We start from the raw sequence: 19660 nt of genomic DNA, 5'->3' as shown, positions 1-19660 counted from the left end.
AGGATATCATGTATGGTTTGGAGACTTTGCATGGAAGATCACTCGTGCAGACTTGTGATTGCGAGAGGTGCCAAGGCTGGCAGTCTCTACCCCTTGATTGTATCAGCTTCTTTCCTTGATCATGTTTTGTCTGTGGCTTCTATCCCAAATGTATCTCTTTGGTATGTCCGTTTGGGCCATATGTCTTTGAAGGGAATGAAAATGCTTTCTAGTTTGCAATACTTACCGCTCCTTGATTTCTATCCCAAATGTATCTCTTTGGCATGTCCGTTTGGGCCATATGTCTTTGAAGGAAATAAAAATGCTTTCTGGTTTGCAATACTTACCGCCCCTTGATTATGCATGTTTTGATTCATGTGAGCATTGTCTTTATGACAGGCAGACTAGGTCTACGCATAAGAAGTTTGAAACATGCACCTAGGGAGTGGTATCATAAGTTTGATGCCTTCATGCAGTCACAGGGCTATAGCCGGAGTGCTATGGATCCGTGTCTTTACACGAAGAAAGCCCATGATGGTTGTTTATTGATTTTGGTACTCTATGTGGATAATATGCTGATAGCAGGGAAAGCTCGTGATGAGCTAGATGCTCTTAAGGCTCAGCTCAAGAAGAGCTTTGAGATGAAAGATCTGGGACAGGCCGCTCACATACTTGGTATGCGCAATTAGACGCGACAGGCATTAGGGACTTCTCTACTTGTCATAGAGGGAGTACATTCATAAAGTCCTTGAGCGCTTCCGCATGCAGGACGTAAAGCCTATTGGTTGTCTATTGCCTTCTTATGTGAAGGTATCACAGGTTGATTGTCCGCAGACAGATGAGCAGAGGGCCGAGATGGCCAAGATTCCCTATGCATCTGCTGTGAACAGTCTTATGTATGCCATGATAGCCACTCGTCCAGATATTGCCTTTGCAGTTGGTGTTGTGGCACGCTATATGGCTACACCTGGCAAGAAGCATTGGATGCCGTGAAGGGTATCATGAGGTACCTGAAGGGCATTGCAGATATGTGCATATGCTATGGCAGCCAGGATACATGAGTCGTGGGGTACACTAACTCTGATTATGAAGGACATGCAGATAGTAGGAAGTCCACTTCTGGCTATGTATTCACATATGCTGGAGGTGCTGTTTCTTGGATGTCCAGGGTGCAGAAATGCACGGCCCTTTCTACTACAGAGGCCGAGTATGTTGCAGCCAATGAGGCTTGCAAGGAGGCCATTTGGTTGGGTCGTTTGGTTGCTGACCTTGATATTGATGCTATCCCTATACTGCATTCGGATTCTATGAGTGCTATTTAGTTAGCCAAGAATCCGGTCTTCCATGTCAAGACGAAACACATTGAGGTCAAGTATCACTTCATACGTGGGGTTGTTGAGGACAAGTCTGTTGACTTGTCAAGATCTTGACTGACCAGAATCCTGCAGATTTGCTCACGAAAAGCCTCTCTACAGAGCGCTTTGCCTTTATCAGGAGGTTGATGGGCATGGGATGAGATGACGTCTTTCCTCATCCTGTTATACATGTGTACATGTTGTACTGTCTTTTTTCCTTTTCTTTTCACTCCTCACTGGGGCAGATTTGTCTTTAAGTGGGAGGTTGTTGGGGGTAAAGGTGCCTTTGCCTAGCCGCTCGTGTATTACTACACTGACAGTCACCGCCACTGCACACTGCAGGTGGCGGGCGCCCGTCATCGTCACTTTATTCTTTATTCTTTTAGTGACAGTTTGAATAAAGGAAGGCCCGGCCACACATTGTGACTATTGGAGTTCCCATTTCTAGTCTCTCCTTTTCTTGCTCTTGCTCTCCCGCCATAGCTCTCGAGTCCAGCCTTCGATCTATCGCTCCCTTTCATGAAGGTGAATTTCAACTAAATTCAAGTGAAGGACTAGCCAGCCATTGAATTTGGGGTATTTTCATCGTCTATGAAGTGGGTGAAGGCCAATTAAGTGGCCGAATCAAGGGGCAAAATAGATTGAAGACTTGTTGGTGACTTTGGACAGCAAGAGGAGTTTGGATTGCGAAGGGGATCGTGAGAATCCCATTGTAAATCAACTTCTTCTTCAATAAAGCTAAAGAAACACCGAAAGGGGCGTCAATTTTGGGGCCGGGTGTGCATTACCCAGGATCAAGAGGTAAATTTGTATTTTTCAAATTTGCATTAATTGTTTTCTGCTATAATTAAGTTGTAATCAAGGATTTACCACCCATCCACGAAAGGAAGGCTAGTTACACTGCGCATCATTACAAGGTTGAGGTGAGCGTGGGCGTGCGAGAAAAGAGAAGATTTACTGAAGTTGCTGCTGTTTTTTTGCTGCTAGAGAAGGAAGAAGGCTATGTTTTTGGACTTCATTGCAGATTTTACATTTTCATCGCCTCTAGCGGCGGCTGACAAAGGTTCAGGAATCGGAGCCAAGAGCCCTAGCAGGCTGTGTTTTCACAGTCAGAGGGGGTTCCTTTTGCATTTGTGCAGGCATTACAGGCGAAGATGTGTACAGAGTCTGACGTGGAGTTCCAGGCGATCATGGACTAAAAGGTGCTTGTCTTACTGGCTCTTCTATCAAATCAAAAGCTCGATGGTGACAATTACCGCATATGGCTTGTGATGATGTTGGCCATATTGGATTCTTATGATTTGGCAGAGCTTGTGATGGAGGAGATCAACCGGCCCTCGGTGAGAGATGAGTCCAAACTCTCTTCAAGTGCTTGTACGGAGTTGACTAAAGCCCAGTCTCATTGGGATAAGTTGAATGCTAGGATTCGTTCTTTTCTTTTTTTTTGTCTTGTACAATAGCCGTGATAGCCCATATAGAGCACTTGACGGTGGCTCGGGAGATATGGCTGGGGCTTAACCAGATGTACAACCGGATGACCCTTATGAAGAGGGTTTCTTTGGAGGTGCAGATGGGGACCCTGTTCGTGAATAAGTCTTCTTCGCTTCTGGAACACATCAACAAGCTTCGGCAGCTTTAGATGCAGGTTCAAAATGCGGAAAGGCCATTTCCTTTGAAGACATGGCGATCGCTTTATTGTCCCGGTTGCCGCCACGATTCGGTACCTTTTATTCCGCTCTTATTGCTTCAGGGCGAGAGTCGACTCTTCATTGAGAAGAGTTAGTTCCTATAGTCTTGGACCAAGAAGAATAGTTGAAGGGACAGAATGCTTCCAAATCGGAGGCATTGATTGGTCAAGCTTCTCAGAAGAAGAAGGGGAAGGACCAAAAGAAAAAGGAGGACAACAAATCTAAGAACAAAGAGAAATAATCGACTTGCCATATTTGTGGTAAGATCAGCCATTGGAAGAAGGATTGCCCTGACAAGGATAAGGACACCGAGAAGAAAGACATGAAGGATTCTGGAGCGATGGTTGGACCCTCATTGGTTGCTTTTCTACACTTAGCGGTCATTAGGGACTCTACGCTGAAAACTTCTGATGCTATGATGACAGCTTTCCAGACTCGAGAGTGGATCATGGACAGTGGTGCTTCACGGCACATGACTCCTTCGACAGTTTGGTGTTGCCCATTTGCGACCCTCGCGTGGGTAGATTCTCATAGGAGACAACTCTTCAGTGTCTATTCATAGGGTGAGATGCAGTTGATTCCAGATGGACGTGGTACCCACACTTCTGAGGTGTCACCTCAATTTTTGTGGGCCGAGGCTGTGGCTACTGTAGTCCACATCCTAAATCGATCCCCCACTTCGATCGTTGATAGAATGACACCTTTTGAGACTTACTTTGGGACTAAGCCTACTATCTCTTATTTTAGGATCTTTGGGTGTGACACTTACGTGCACATCCCAAAGACGTAGCGTGACAAATTTGAGGCGACTTCTCGACGACAGGTCTTTGTTGGCTATAGCTCCCAGTCCCAAGGTTATCGCTTGTATGATCCCGTAAAGCAGGATATCTACATGACCTGTGATGTGCGGTTCTGGCCATAGAGGGGGGTGAGGAGCAACCTGTACTTGGAGATCCAGGGGAGAGTTGGGCTCTCGAGACAATTCCTTTGGAGCTAGAGGCTCTTGATGGAGATTCTTCTTTAGATTTCGAGTCTTCTCTTCCAACGGCTATCCCAGTGGAGTTCCCGCCAGTGGATGTACTCGAGTCTTCAGTAGATGGGGAGCGTCGAGGAGAGATCCGGCCTCCTTCTTGTTGGGCCTGTGACACACTCCGTGATTCAGGGATAAGGGGATCCTTGAGGAGTGGGAACCGTAGGATGGACCGCGGAGGTCTCGAAGGCACCATGCACATTCTATGGAGCTTGTTTGCTCTAACTACTATTTGATGTCCTGTGTTATGCATGATAGAGAGTCTACATTAGTGAAGGAGGCTTTATAGTCTGATCATTGGCGGAGGGCGATGGAAGCTGAGTTGGAGGCTATTGAGTGGAATGGCACTTGGTTTCTTGTGCCTCGTGCCTCTCACAAGAAGGTGATTGGTGTCAAATGGGTCTTCAAGACCAAGTATCATAGTGATGGCTCTTTGGACAAGCACAAGGCTCGCCTTATTGCTAAAGCTTTTGCATGGCGCCCAGGTGTTGACTTCCATGATACTTTTGTCCCTACAGCTTGCATGGTGACTATTCGTGCTGTTCTTGCCTTGGTTGGTCATAGGAGATGGCTTGTTTTTTAGTTGGATGTGAAGTCGGCTTTCTTGAATGGTGATTTGAAGGAGGAGATCTATGTAGAGTAGTCTCCTGGTTTTGATTCCTTAGATGGGAAAGTTTACAAGTTGAAGAAGGCCTTGTATGGCTTGAAGCAGGCTCCGCGTGCTTGGAACAAGAAGATTGATTCGTTTCTCTAGGCCAAGTTGGGATATCGGCGCTCTAGGGCCGATCCGTAGCTTTGTGTGCACACTTCTGAGGGAGGTCGTGTGTTGTTTGTTTTGTATGTTGGTGATTTGGTTGTTGCAAGTGATCATACCTTGAAGATCGAAGAGACGAAGGCAGCCCTACATCAGAAGCTTGAGATGACTGATTTAGGACTTCTCCATTTCTTTTTGGGCCATGAGATTTATTAGTCTCAGAGGGGGATTTTCATCTCTCAGCAAAGATATGCACAGGAGCTCTTGGTGACTTTTGAGATGGAGGATTGTTGGTCCATTTCTACTCCTATGGATCCGAACTTGAAGGCCACTTCACACGCAGATTCTCCTTTGGCAGATGCTACTCATTATCATCAGCTGATTGGATCATTGATTTGGTTCCTCAACACACGGGTTGATCTATGTTTTGCTGTAGGTCTCTTGGCTGGGTTTATGAGTGCACCTCAACAGGTGCATTGGCAGGCTGCTTAGAGGATACTTCGGTTTCTGAGGGGGACCTTCGACCTTGGGATTTTCTATCTAGCAAGTATAGGTGCTTCTGATCTTGTTCTTGCAGGTTGGAGCGATTCAGATTGGGCTGGCGATGTGGATCAAAGGCGGTCTACTACAGGTTATTGTTTTATCTTGGGTGCTGGTGCTATCTCTTGGAGTAGCAAGAATCAGCCCACGGTAGCCCTATCTTCGACTGAGGTAGAGTATCGGGCTGCGTCTTCTACCACATGTGAGGCTGTGTGGCTTCAGTGGTTGTTGGAGGAGCTTGGCTGCTCCTAGATTTGTCCTACTATCTTGCGGTGCGACAATGAGAGTTGCATTGCCTTGGCACGAAATCCCATATTTCATGCTCTGACGAAGCACATAGAGATCCAATATCGCTTTATCAAGGAGAAGCTTCTGGATGCGACCATTGATGTGGAGTACTATAAGACTGAAGCAAGTATAGGTGCTTCTGATCTTGTTCTTGCAGGTTGGAGCGATTCAGATTGGGCTGGTGATGTGGATCAAAGGCGGTCTACTACAGGTTATTGTTTTACCTTGGGTGTTGGTGCTATCTCTTGGAGTAGCAAGAATCAGCCCACGGTAGCCCTATCTTCGATTGAGGTAGAGTATCGGGCTGCGTCTTCTACCACCTGTGAGGCTGTGTGGCTTCAGTGGTTGTTGGAGGAGCTTGGTTGCTCCTAGATTCGTCCTACTATCTTGCGGTGCAACAATGAGAGTTGCATTGCCTTGGCATGAAATCCCATATTTCATGCTCGGACGAAGCACATAGAGATCCAATATTGCTTTATCAAGGAGAAGCTTCTGGATGCGACCATTGATGTGGGGTACTATAAGACTGAAGACAATCTTGCAGATTTGTTTATGAAGGCACTTCCCAAGGCTTTACTTCATCGATATTCCAAATCCCTATATCTGTTGCCTTGTCTAGGATCTAAGAGGGGGTGTTGAGAGTCATTTCCTTTGTACGTCAACTGATGCCAGGAGGCATATTTCACGGTGGATTCCGTGAGGTTTTACGGTGGATTCCGTAAACTTTGATGACCGGGACTCATACACAAAGTGGATTCTTTGTGCGAGAAGTTGATGGGGATGCCTATCCTTTTCTGGCGTTTCATTAATTTAGTGTGTACATGGGTGATTCCATAGCGGGTGATTCCGCAAAATGCATATTAAATTAACAAACGTTTATGAGTTTAGAGTGCGCACTTGTAATAAATTAATGTTAGGATTGATTTCTAACCGGTTGATTTATTTATGTAGCTGAAGACTGCTAGGTATTCACTTTTGTCGGTTTAATTGTATTATTTTACTAACGATTGTGAATGCTTCAGTTGATGTGTAGAGATAGCAGCAGTGGCGGAGGAAAGTATTGGAGGATAGCGAGTATTCGAGTTATCACTTATATTTTGATGGGCGCATACCTTAGGCATGGCGCCTACATTTTGTCGCACCTATTTATTGAGGTGTTGATATTTATTTATTATTTTGTATGCGCATGGACGTACGATTATGTTATTTGTACTTGGACATTGTATTGGATACGCCTGACTCTTTGGACACCTCCCATTAGCTTTATTTCTATTTTGTGCTAAAGCAAACTCAAAAGCCAAAAGCTTGCTATTTTGTAATTTGGGCTATTATTTGAGCTTGAAGATGATTATTACATAAAATACATGCTTTGTGGAGCACTCACACAAGGCATGGGGGGAGATTGCACCCAATTGGTCTCTTGTTCATGTCGTGCATGCTTTTTACTTTGAGTTTTGTGCAAAAAGTAGAGTTCTTTTGTTCTTGGGGACCTTCCGGCATTCACTACGCGAGTATACAGCATCCGATCTGCGCATCATCAACAGTGCCACGTGGCTGCAGTCGGACAATTCCGACGGACAATCCGACTGTAGTCGGCTGCATTAAATGCAGCCGACCCAGATATTTCGGGCATTTTCTCAGGCATTCTTTTCAGCCTTTTTAAGGCTGAGTTTCCAAGAGACTTTTATACTTGTATTTGACAGATTGCAGCTTGTTGTTGACGGAGACAATACTTGAGGGTGACGGAGATCGAAGTCCTCAAGGTGGAGACATACACATATATTCTCTCTGCACCCGTGTATAATTTTGCATCCTTATCCAGCATTTTTCATTGTAGATTCTCTACATTTCACTGTCTCTTTCTCTCTCTCTCTTCTCTCTCTGTTCACTTTTTGTTACGGTCATTCGCTTCCGCATTGCTTCACTCTGACAGATAGGTTGTAGGCTGTCGAGTAGCTGAAGGCAGACTTGGTGCAATAGTTAGTGTTCTTCTTCTTCTACCACTATAGTCAAACATGGTAGGGCTGCCATGGTAGCATTAATGTGAGTTGGTTGAGGGCACGCAAGCTGCAATGATGATTGGAACCCTTATTGCAGCGTTGGGCTGGCTTAGGGTCTAGAGGTTGAGGGCAGAAGGAGCCACCATTGGATGAGCTTTGAGAGAGGCGACAGATGATTGAGCAGCATGGCAGCCTATAGGACAGAGACATCAAGTTTCATTCTCGGCCTGAGTGAGAGGTGGTGATAGAAGAGGAGGGCTCCAAAAATTGCACAGGGGTTTTACTTCCCTTACGAAGTTGTTAGGACCATCAGAATTGCAATCAAAGTTACCATTCAAAAGAGACTCCCTTCCACTTATTTTCTCTCTCATCCTTAAACATTCCCTCATGATTTCTCAACACCTTCCAACCATTGGTGAAGAGCAAAACCATTAGGGTTTCCATAGGCACTTTTTGAATTTGCCCAAGAAGTGCGGGTCATTTATGACAACTATTGTATTGAAGATTGCAGGAGATTGGTCCATATCTTAGTATACTTCAACCTTGTAGCAATACAAGATAAAGAAATGCGGCAAAGGATGCCGGTCGGTTGGGCCAATCCGAAGTAGGCTGTCCAACATTGAGTGATATAGTGTGTATTTCCAGATTTGTGTATTGATGCTTGTTGTAATTGAGTTAAATCAGATTATCACCACCCTTGTTGAGAAGGAAGATTGGTTTCACTATTTATTTTGATGGATCTAGCCACTTCAAGGCATTAATCCTTTTTGTGTGCGAGTTTGACTGTGATGTGCTTGAGTTCTGGTTAGGAGTGTTCAATGTGGTCAAATAGGTGGAAGTGTATACTCTCTCTTCTAACTCAATGTGTGGGTCCACCATAACTTGTGACCACTCTCATCAATGGCCAGCTCTAATGCACTTTCTAAATATCTGGTATTTGCAAAGGAAAAACATACAATAAAAATGACTATGCAAATATATTAAAAAGGATACAAGTTCTTTTCCTATTGTGTTGTGACACAAGACCTCTTTGTGTCATCATCAAATGACTTGTTTTCCCATTGCCACAATGGATCCCATTCCATTTTTGTATTTGAAATGAGTAGGAAGAAATTGGCTTTGTATCATGTTGCATGCAAACAAAGGACCTCTTCGATTTTGGGGCAGCATGATTATATTCCGCCGCCGCCCACCAAGTGTAGGCTAGGTCAGTCAAATGTAGAGTTGCAAACTTAACTCGTCTTTTTTTCTTTATAATTGTTACGACCGTACTAGATTTGAAATTGATGAATAAACTTAATATGAAGATTACACGAGAAGGATGTGATTCTTTGTCACTTGATTAGGATCCATCAGGAAAGGCATTAGATGATTTTGAATAAGAGGATGGGATTTGACGTGATCTTTTTATATGTCTTGAAGTAGAATGGGGCCTTTCATTCGTTCCATTACATCTCTTGGAAATAGTTGAGATTCTTGATTGGCTTCTTTCATTGCTATGGCCTTGCCTCCTTGAATCAGGTGGGCTTCTTTAATTAAATTCTTTAGGCTTCTCAACTTTTTCTAGTTTGTGAGATTTCTCGCAAATATGCTGATTTTCTTATCTAATGCTTTGAATGGTTTGAAGGGCAGCACTTGACTCTTCCATTGAAACTCTAAGAAAAATATGCTCTAGCACTCAATGAAAGGACTGAAAACAAGCAAACTTACAATTGCAAGCATTATCAATGTTGGGGTTCTCAATCTAACATGCTTGTAAAAGAGTAGATTTGTTCACTCTACAACAAAGCAATGACTAAAGCATGTAACTCCTCCAGGGACTAATTTAGAACCCAATCTGGTCTATATTGCAGTAATTTCTATCAATTCATTGATTAAGAGTATCACTTTTTAAAATTATTTACAATACTAATCATCTTCTCTTCAGTAAAGATCAAATTGCTTGTGGAATGGAGATTTTGCAAGTTTCATTCATTAGGAGCACATTGTTTAACTCGAGTTATGTTTGTTTTAAAGAAAATGTAAGTTTCTTCAGTGATAATGTAGGCTCCCGTCCCCTATATCGACATGAATTTCTGCTGATTTTAAAGAGTATGCAAGTTTCTTCAGTTATATAACTCCTATATTAACACATGCACCCCTTATAATGCAGAGAACTGTTCCAGTAGCTCTTGCTGAAAGTTCGTTTGATGCTTACAAATTTTTACCAGAAGAGCCGCACTTGTGTTCATTATCTCAGCAAAGAGCTTTGTTAGCTCTTCTGCAGGCAGTGACAGGGCATACCTCTACTCCTAATATGGGTTCCAATTTCCGAGCAGGTATTGAAAGCTCACATAGAAGGCATTTTTACAGGCATTTGAAACCTCTAATAAAACTTATGCTTGCAACTGAGGATGATGGTGTAAGGGAACAGGCTCATTATCTTGCTCATGAAGCAAGTCTCAGCTGTGGAGCCTTTGAAAGCAGTCCCAATGAAGTGAATGTGTGGCTGCAATTCCTTCCATCTTCAAATGATGTGGTGGTATCTTTTCTTTGTGATGCTATCGGTACAGTTGGAAGAAACATTGACAAATACTTGGATATTTTAGTGTCAATTATTCATTCTTCTGCTAAAGATGGTATGGCTTTCTACCTGTTATACTTTTTAAGCATCATGTGCGTTTGACTTTCAAGTTTTAATCCAGCTTTGCACTTGCCAACTTTCAGATATTTCTGGAGTCCCTCAGTTTGGGCCCCTGGTTGTCTGCATTCTTGAAAAATGTCATCGAGTTTTAGCCTCAGGCACAAAGAACATAAAGCTTCCTCAGCGGACAAGTATTGCTATATACGTTGCAAGCTCCTTGGAGTTGCTGTTGCAATCACAGGTCTGTCTTTCCAGTTGCTTAAGCTGTGACTTCGATCCTTTGTGAAAATTGATTCCGTGATGCAGTGCCCATGCTAATGGCCCTATATTCTTCCATTCCCAGGATTACCCCCGTGTTCTAGCATTCGCTATACATAAGCTATTGTGCTCTGATCAAAAAACCAATTGTGATCCGGTGGAAATAATGCGAGGTTATAGCTTTGAATGGTATCCATTGGCAAATTTGATAACTCAAGTTCAAGGGTTTCTTAACAAAGAAAGGAAATCCTCATTTTGGGAACAGTTGAGTTCTGGTCAGTTTAAGCAGAATGATCGCTTTCCTCATAGTTTTGGAAAGGCCTTAAACTATTGCAAGACTGATGAGAAGAGCTCAATAAAGGCAAAGGCTGTTGCTCTTAGTTCCTGTATGCTTTGTGTGTCTGTCCAAGATGTGCTTGACAATTTTTTGTCATTGATGGAGCTCTTTTTTGATTTGTTCAAGGGGCAACTTCCTGCTTTGGTTGAACTTTTTAGTGCATATAAATGGCTATTATCAGCCATAGCAGAGAAGTGGTCTGAATTTTTTCAAGACTGTGTGAACTTGGCATCTAGCTTGGCACGCTCTAGAATGTTCCACCATAAAGTTACAGAAACTCAAGGTCAGTTTAAAAGCCTTGCATCTGACCATACTTCAGTTGCAAGTACAGGCAGTGAGCACAAGGTAGCAGTTTCATCCCCTTCAAACATTACGACTTTTGCATTTTCTGTATTTCTGTTAGGCCTACCTTTTGCAGTTCTTTTTCCTGCTGCAGCCAACAGCCACAAGGCAGCATTGTTGACATCTGACATGCTTGGAAGTGTACTTGAAGAAGCACTTCTTAAAGTATCTCCTAGACAGTGGCACAGTACAGCTTGCTTGATTCTGTTCTGGATAAAAGAACTAAAACAGTATGAGAGCTCAAATGCAGCATGTCCACTGGAGACTTGCTTTTTGCTCTTGGAAACATTGATTCTCCCTAATGACAATAAAGGCTGGTTCAAACTGGCGATAAGTGAGAGCTGTACAGAGCTTGAGTTGAGTTTGATCAAAGATCTTGTTATGGGAGTGTTAGCACATCCTGTAATGAGTGTTCACCTGATACTGGAGGAAGGTAATTATTGCCACACAGGTGGTGAGAATCAGAAGAAAATGGACATCTGTAAGTCAAATATGGTCAACAAGGTGGAGTCATTATTTTGTGAAGGTAGAATTGCACTTCATCCAGTCGACTGTCATGTTATTGATATCCTATTAGAGCTTTTACAATGGACTTTGCAATCACCAAAACAGGGTTTGTCAGATGCAGTTTTGAAGAGATGCAAGGTCATTCAGCAGATTATTTTGGCATCATGTAAACCTTTTCTTGTAAGTGTTATGTCTGCCCTTACACGCAATGCCTTTGTGACTGGAAACAATCTCTCTCATAGGAAGCTCCAACTTATCAGACTTTATTTTGCTGATACTTTCATTTCGTTTGTGGATATTTACTCGTTGATGCATGTTTCCTGTGCTTTGCTGTCAGAAGAGCCTTCTGATAGAGAAGTAGAACATGGATCAAGTGTAATGTGTCAAGAGGTGGGGATTTATTTTGCCACCAAAGTTTTTGATAGGATTGCAGATATGTCAACAAAGACAGATGATCATGTGTACTCATGGCAAAGAGGCTCACAGCTCCTTAACCTCCTTACAGACCCTTGTCTGCATTTGCTTTATCAGAAAATGCTGAATCTAATGGCAGTGAGACCATCCAAAAGAGTGGTTACTTCCTTTTTGTCTGCTCTGCACGCTCAGTGCGGCTATAGCGTTTCTTCTGTTCAACAATACTTGTACAGACCTTTGATGCTTGTGATGACTTGCTGCATCTATACAACTTCAATACAGGTTTTTGAGCAACTTATGACAGACTTAGACAAGAGAAAAGCAAACATAGTCTTACTTTACATCCGAGCTAGTTACCTTTACCTGATGGAGTTCACACAAGTTTTATGCTTAAATCTGGGGATAACAAGAAGTCATCTTTCAAGCATCTTCTGTTATACACATGCTTCTAAAGCATTGCAACCATCAGACACAGAAGATAGTACAAATAGAAGATACTCAACTCAAGATATGATATTTTTACTGCCAGCTGTGAATTGGCTTATCAGTGTGATAGAGGACAACAAATGTTCACTAGTATCAGACATGCTTGAGCAGCTTACTTCAATCTATTTTACGGTTGTGATGCAGGCAATAGAAGATGTTGAAAGTTTGCCTGTTGGTTTGGATATTCATGATGCTGTTTTGTACATTCAAAATAATACTAAAAGACAGGAAATCTCTCAACTTCTTGGTTCAACAACTGCTGGGCAGATTGCTTTAATGCTAAAACATTGCCTCAGCTACCATTCTCTGAGCACACAGGAAAGGGAAAAACTTTTTAGAACAATGTGCCAAAAAAGTTATCCGCTTTTAACCGCAGGATTCAGTAACCTTGCAGTGTCATCATCGGAGGATATGATGAAATTGGTCTCCGTTGTGATTGCTAAAGCTGGAATAGCAAAGATGTTGATATTTTCCACTACTTCTCAAACACTTGGTACAGAAGTCAGCAATGACGAGAGAACTACTTGTGGTGAAAGGAAAGAAGAAAAGGAAAATAGTCATCCTTCCACTAATTCAGCTTTAGATGTTGCTAATGTTCTAGTTCAAACACTTGGCTTTATGTACCAACAGAAAATATTGGAGGGAAGTGTTTGCAAACTAAGTGATGGCACTTTGGAAACTCCTGAAATCCTAACCAAACGTCGACTACTGTCTTTGTTAGAGTCAAGTTTGCTGCAAGATCTGAAAGATGTATCTAGTGTTTTGCTATGTGAAGCCCAATTCACTTCTGTCATAAAAAAGTTCACAAAACTAGTGCTTCAGTATAGATATGGAGAAAAATTTCCCATGCAAGTGTTACGGTTCATGGCTTTGCAATTGAGTCAATTTCCTGCTATGTCAGGACGTTATAGCAGATATGCATTTGATTTGTTAGTGGGGCATTCTTCTTTTGTTCCATTGCTTTTGTCATTTGGGGCTTCTTATAAGCATGACTTGCTTGTTAAGCATTTCAATCTGAAGGATCAGAGTGCAAGGTCTCTTTCTTCTGTTTTACATTCATTGAGGTTTCCTTCCAAGCATAACTTAGAAGGCCAATTCGGTGTGTTGGAAGGCCCTGAGCCAATCAAGTTACAGGTGGAGCCTGATTTGTCGAAAGCAATCTCTGTGTCAAAGGAAGATGATACTCACATTAATGAAAAGAAGTTGGAGGTTCTTAAGTTTTTAAGGCTTCTGTATCATGAAATTCATCAAAAGGCTGCATCTGGGATCCAGGCTGCAGTGTCATTAAATTCAACTCAGCTATTATCTTTGTTACTGGCATCATATGGTGCCTCAATGAGCAAAGCTGATAAGGAGACCTTGATGTTAATGCATGAGATAGAGTTGTGTGAAGGAGCGGGGTTTTTGGGGCTTGCAGGAATGGATTATGTGTGGGGTGAAGCTGCATTGAAAAGGCGCCAAGCAGCTGTCAATGATCAAGTGTCCGAGTCCTTTGAATCCAGGGACCAAGAAACACTTAAAGAACTTCGGAAAGTGCGGTTCAAGGAGGATTTACTACTGGATGCAACAATGTGTGGGGTTAGCGTACTGTTTTTCCCACTAAGGAGAAATGTTTTATCTGGGACATCTCATTGGGCAGGAGGAATCCACGATAAAGAGGTCTCTTTTGAAGTTTGTACTGGTGTTTATTGATGCCCATTTCTTCAAACAGGGAAAGGAAAATACTTACATGGTGTGCTTTATACTTTTGTACATTTTTGTGTTGTGCCAATTGTTGTGCTAAATCTTTTCCTGCACTGCAGCATTCACATGGCTCGTTGGAATTTGATGATTTATCATTGGCAGAGGCAGCCTATGATCCATCTTTTATGTTACCTTTCGCATTACATACCTTATCTACTGGCTTGATGGGTGCAGAAGACTTTGTCCGAAAAGGCTTACTAGCTTTAGCTTTTACAAGTTTAGCTTCTGCAGAAGAGGGGATGCGGAAACTTGGATATGAAGTCCTTGGAAAGTTTTCTACAGCCCTTGAGGTAGATTACCCTTGCCTGTGACTAAGTTCCAATTTTGGCCACCCTTCTGGGTGTCTTTCTTGCCGCAAAATTTGCAGAATTAGCTCTGGCTTGTTCTCTTGTTGGTTATGGATACTATATAACAAGAATGATCTTATTCACAGGACGGCCTGAGTTTCAAAGGAAAGCCACAGATCAGATTACTGTTGACATTCATGAAGAATGCGATATTAGAGCCATGGCAACGGCTGCCCTTTGCGATTGCCTTGTTTGCTGCAGATGCATCTTGTATATTGATGAGTCCAGCAGATGTCCATTATTCTTCAGTGAATCGTTTTCTGTTTCGTTCATCTGCCATAAATGTTGAGGTTTATCCCTTTACCATTTTTGTTTCATTAACCTGCTATAAAAGTACACGTGTGCATGTGCATGTGCACACGCACACACACACACAGACACAGACACAGGGAAGGAGGGAGTTTGCTTTAATGACCAAAATGATCTATGAGACTGAGCAAGAAACTACAAATGCTATGCCATTCAAGCAACAAAAAGAGTCAAAGTGCTTATGACTATAGCCATTACCTCCATAGTCTTATGGATTGTTTCACATATGCTATGGTAAAGGCAGAATCTTGTTAAACGGTTGTAGCTGATTCCGAGGATGATTTCCCAGATCAAAATATTCTTGAAGAGACTGTAGTAAGAGAGAACTTTTGAAGGTGAGATAGTAATGTTGTGAGAGGTAGATCTCTGGAGGTGACACACCCAATAGTCAAGACTCAGAAGCAATAGTGAAACAATTTTAGCTGATTTTGATGAAGATCTCCAAGATCAAAGGAGTCTTAAAGATACAGAGAGAGAACACCTAAAGGCTAAAATCAAGTGCCCTTTTGCAGTGTAGAAATTCTACAGAGCCCAAAATCTAGGCTAAGCGATGGGAAAGTGGCCAATAGACAGCCCAAGGTGTCAGTGAGGGAACCAGATCAGGCTGAATCATGATGACAGCATCTCTGACAGTGATGGTGACAGGGATGGAGAGTGTGCAGCCTGTAGACCAGGATGGAGATAGAGAAGACTGCAGCCAATTGTCGGAGCACCTCCAAGAGACAGAGAAGAATGATCTGCCCAGCTAGCAAACCTGCTATAAAAAGCAGAAAATAGCAAAAACTGGCAGACTGATGATTTGACCCACTTGAAAATACTGGCCGACTGCATTTAATGCAGTCCAAGTGCAATAAATGCAGTGAGATGATGATGTGGCAGGCCAAGAAAAATTGCAGCAGTCTAAGGAGTGGATAGCAGCTGACAAGGTAACACAAATACTGGAAATGCACACTAAATGGAGGAGAAAACATAGTTAGAGCTCCAAATTCCCTAGCAAACTCTAACTAGGGCTCACAACCAGGAGGTGATAGACTGACAAATTAAGGTAGGCTAATACCCCCTCTCAGATCATGGTGTTTGAAGACCCAACAATCTCATGTGATGAAGCATAGAAGCCTTGGACAAAGGCTTCATGAAGAGATCTGCCGCATTGTTTGCCATAGGATAGTAGGCCGCTAACTCGGAATCCATGATCCACTCCCATACATAATGATACTGAACCTCTATGTGCTTCATGCGAACATGAAATAGGGGTTCTTTGCTAGAGGTAAGGAACTCTGGTTATCCTCGTGCTACTGAGTGCATCGTATCTATGGAAAACCAATCTTTGTTAATATCCGATGGAGCCAAACTGCCTCGATGGCTATAGAACAAAGGGCACGGTACTCTACGTGTGTAGAAGAAAGTGCCATAGTAGGCGGCTGCTTACTGCTCCAGGAGATAGCTCCCGATCCAAGGTAGAAAACATAACTTGTAGTGGATCGTCTCAAATTCACATTGAAAGGTGAGTGGAAGGTGGAAGCACGAGTGGAAGCAAGAAGAGTGCAATAACTATGGAGGTTTAAGTAAGAAGAAGAGAGACCGGTGTGTGGGAACTCCAGTAGTCACACTGTGCGATCTACCTTTCCTTATCCTATTTGTCATTAAAAGAATAAAGAATAAAGTGATAGTGATGGGCGCCCACCACTTGTAGTATACAAGTGTGTGGGTCGTATATAACACTTGAAGGTGGCTAGGCATAGGCGGCCTTTAACCCCCAACAACCTCCCACTTAAAGGCAAATGTGCCTTAGTGAGGAGTAAAAGAAAAAGAGAAAAGTGCAACATGTACATAGAGTATAATAGGATAAGGAAAGACATCATCTCATCTTATGCCCATCAATCTTCTAAGGAAGGTATATCGCTCCTTTGGGAGACTTTTACTGAGTAGATCTATAGCATTCGTCTTCATAGGAATCTTGACAAGCTCAATGGACTTGTCCTTTACCACCTCTTTGATAAAGTGATTGCGCACCTCCATGTGCTTTGTCTTCATATGGAAGACCGGATTTCGAGTCAAGTGAATGGCACTCATTGAATCTCAATGTAGTGTAGGAGTCATAGTCATATCAAGATCTACGACCAAACGGCCTAACTATAGGGCCTCCTTGCAAGCCTCAGTGGTTGTAATATACTCGGCCACAATAGTAGACAAGGTTATGCATTTTTGCACCTTGGATATCCAAGAGATAGCACCTTCAACATAAGTAGAAACATATCAAGAGGTGGACATCCTATTGTCTACATGTCTTGCATAATATGAGTCAGTGTAACCCATGACTCCTCTATCTTGGCTGCCATAGTAAATGCACATATTTGTTGTGCCTTTAGGGTATCTCATGATATCCTTCATGGCATCCCAATGTCTCTTGCTAGGTGTAGCCATATAACGTGTCATAACTCCTACTGCAAACGCTATGTCAGGACAAGTGACTATCATGGTATATATCAAACTACCCATTGTGGATGCATAGGAAACCTTGGTTGTATTGGCTCTCCTATCATCTGATTGTGGATAATTGGCCTAACCAACCTTCACATGAGAAGGTAAAGGACAACCAATAGGCTTACCGTCTTGCATATAGAATTGCTAAAATATCTGTGTATATACTCCTTTTAGGACAAGTAGAGAAGTCCCTTAGAGCGATTGTATGTAATGCACATACCAAGTATATGTGTGGCTTGTCCCATGTCCTTTATCTCAAAGCTCTTCTTAAGTTGAGTCTTTAAAGCATCCAACTCAGTATGAGCACTCTTAGTTATAAGCATATCATCAGCATAAAGCACCAAGTTAACAATGCTACCATCACGGGCTGCCTTCGTGTATAGACATGGATCCATCTCACTACGAGAATACCCTTGCGAATGCATAAAAGCATCAAACTTATGGTACCACTCCCTAGGTGCTTGCTTAAGCCCATTAAGACTCTTCTTCAATTCACACACTAGGTGTTACCTGCCTTTCTCCACAAAGCCCTTAGATTGTTGCATATAAATCTCATCATGCAGGTTCCCATGTAGAAAAGCCATATTGACGTCCATTTGATAAAGATCCAAATTGAATTGAGCAACCAAGACCAAAACCAAGCGTAAGGTAGTCATCTTAACCACAAGAGAGAAAATCTCATGAAAATCAACTTCTTTTTCTTGCTGAAATCCCTTAGCAACTAATTTGGCCTTATAGGCTGGCTTAGGGTGGCCAAGGATACTATTCAACTTGTACATCCACTTGCATGGCAATACACGCTTTTCATTAGGCAAGGAAACTAAGTCCCATGTATGGTTTTTTTGCATCAGATTAGATTTTGACTGTATAGCCCTCTCCTAAGAATGAGAATTATCTCTGCGCATAGCATGCTCATAGGTAAGTGGTTCAGTAGAGTCTATCATCATGACATAATCCATAGAGGGCTTCTAGCGATTAGGAGGATTATACAGCATGCCCTTTGTGTATAATAGCATGATCGTGCACAAGGGGTGAATCGTAGGCCACTACATCATCAACTGCAGTAGGCTATCTTATTGGAGGTGGTTGTACGGTGATAGGGGGATCCTCCTCAAAGATCACCCTGTGGACCTTAATCACCTGCTTTGGTTACAGATGCATTGGAAGTTAACATCATGGCTGTGGATAACCTTTCGAGCGTGTGGATTCCGAAAAGACGATAGCCCATCTCACCTGCATCTCCATATCCAAGAAAGATGCATTTGGAAGACTTTGGATCCAACTTATTGCGCTTGTCTTTGAGAATATGACAAAAAGCCTCATATCCAAAGAATTGCAAGTGTGTACGCAAGGGAGGTTTCCTAGAGTATACCACTTGTGCAACTCTATTAGACCAGATACATTTCAGCCTATACTTAAATTGGTTCTCAACCATGGCAAGAAAGCACTGAAAGGTAGACAAGACATCCAATTTCTACTTAATGGGATAGATCCAAACCTTATGAGAAAAATCATCTATGAACGTAATAAAATACTTTGTGCCACCCAAGGGCTAATAGGGCATGGGGCCACAAATATCCAAATGCACAAGAGCCAAAGGCTTACCCATACCCGTAGAACCAGACTTCTTATGTGAATTACAAGTTTGCCTGCCATAAGTACAATGATCACATGAGTCAAAGCAATAATAATCCAAGGGAGGGAGATACTGCAAATAGGTCAAGACTTTCATTCCTTTCAAAGACATGTGCCCAAGGTGATGATGTCATAATGATACATGCGGAAGATAGGTCACAATCAATACATGGTCAATAGACCTAGAAACAAGCAAAGGGTAGATGTTGCCAACCTTGGCACCTCTAACAAAAACTAAACTACCACGAATGATCTTCCATGAAGAACCACCAAAGCATACATGGTACCTAGCATCATCCAACTGTCTAGTTGAAATAAGGCTTTTCGTCAAAGTAAAGACATCGCATACATCATGAAGTAGAAATGAAGCACCAGTACCAAACTGCAATCTAATATCACCTATGCCAATGATATCTAATGCAGTGTCATCCCCCAGTCTAAAGAAATTGTAACAGTATGGTGGTTGTGAATCTAATGGCGATGTGGGGTAACATGAAAGGAATCCCCCGAATCAAGAAGCTAACATTGAGAGTAAGCAAAT

General features: G+C 42.5%; 1 protein-coding gene across 4 annotated transcripts in view; it reads left to right on the top strand.

Annotated features, from left to right (window-relative positions):
* Positions 1 to 19660, top strand: part of LOC148024925 (uncharacterized) — a 91087-nt gene that overhangs the window by 10872 nt on the left and 60555 nt on the right. For 3 of the 4 annotated variants that reach the window (XM_087694606.1, XM_087694604.1, XM_087694603.1), the window contains exons 4-8: positions 9787 to 10252; positions 10341 to 10498; positions 10601 to 14272; positions 14404 to 14634; positions 14778 to 14981. In XM_087694606.1, the coding sequence (XP_087550732.1) occupies positions 9787 to 10252; positions 10341 to 10498; positions 10601 to 14272; positions 14404 to 14634; positions 14778 to 14981 (4731 nt within the window). The remainder of the gene's footprint in view (positions 1 to 9786; positions 10253 to 10340; positions 10499 to 10600; positions 14273 to 14403; positions 14635 to 14777; positions 14982 to 19660) is intronic. The other variant, XM_087694605.1, reaches the window with a different exon arrangement.

This window comes from Lygodium microphyllum, chromosome 15 (genome assembly GCF_053477565.2).
Source record: "Lygodium microphyllum isolate KBCC chromosome 15, Lygodium_microphyllum_v1.1.10, whole genome shotgun sequence".
Lineage (NCBI taxonomy): Eukaryota > Viridiplantae > Streptophyta > Polypodiopsida > Schizaeales > Lygodiaceae > Lygodium > Lygodium microphyllum.
The sequence above is the reverse complement of the archived record's forward strand: the minus strand, read 5'-3'. Positions and strand labels throughout refer to the sequence as shown.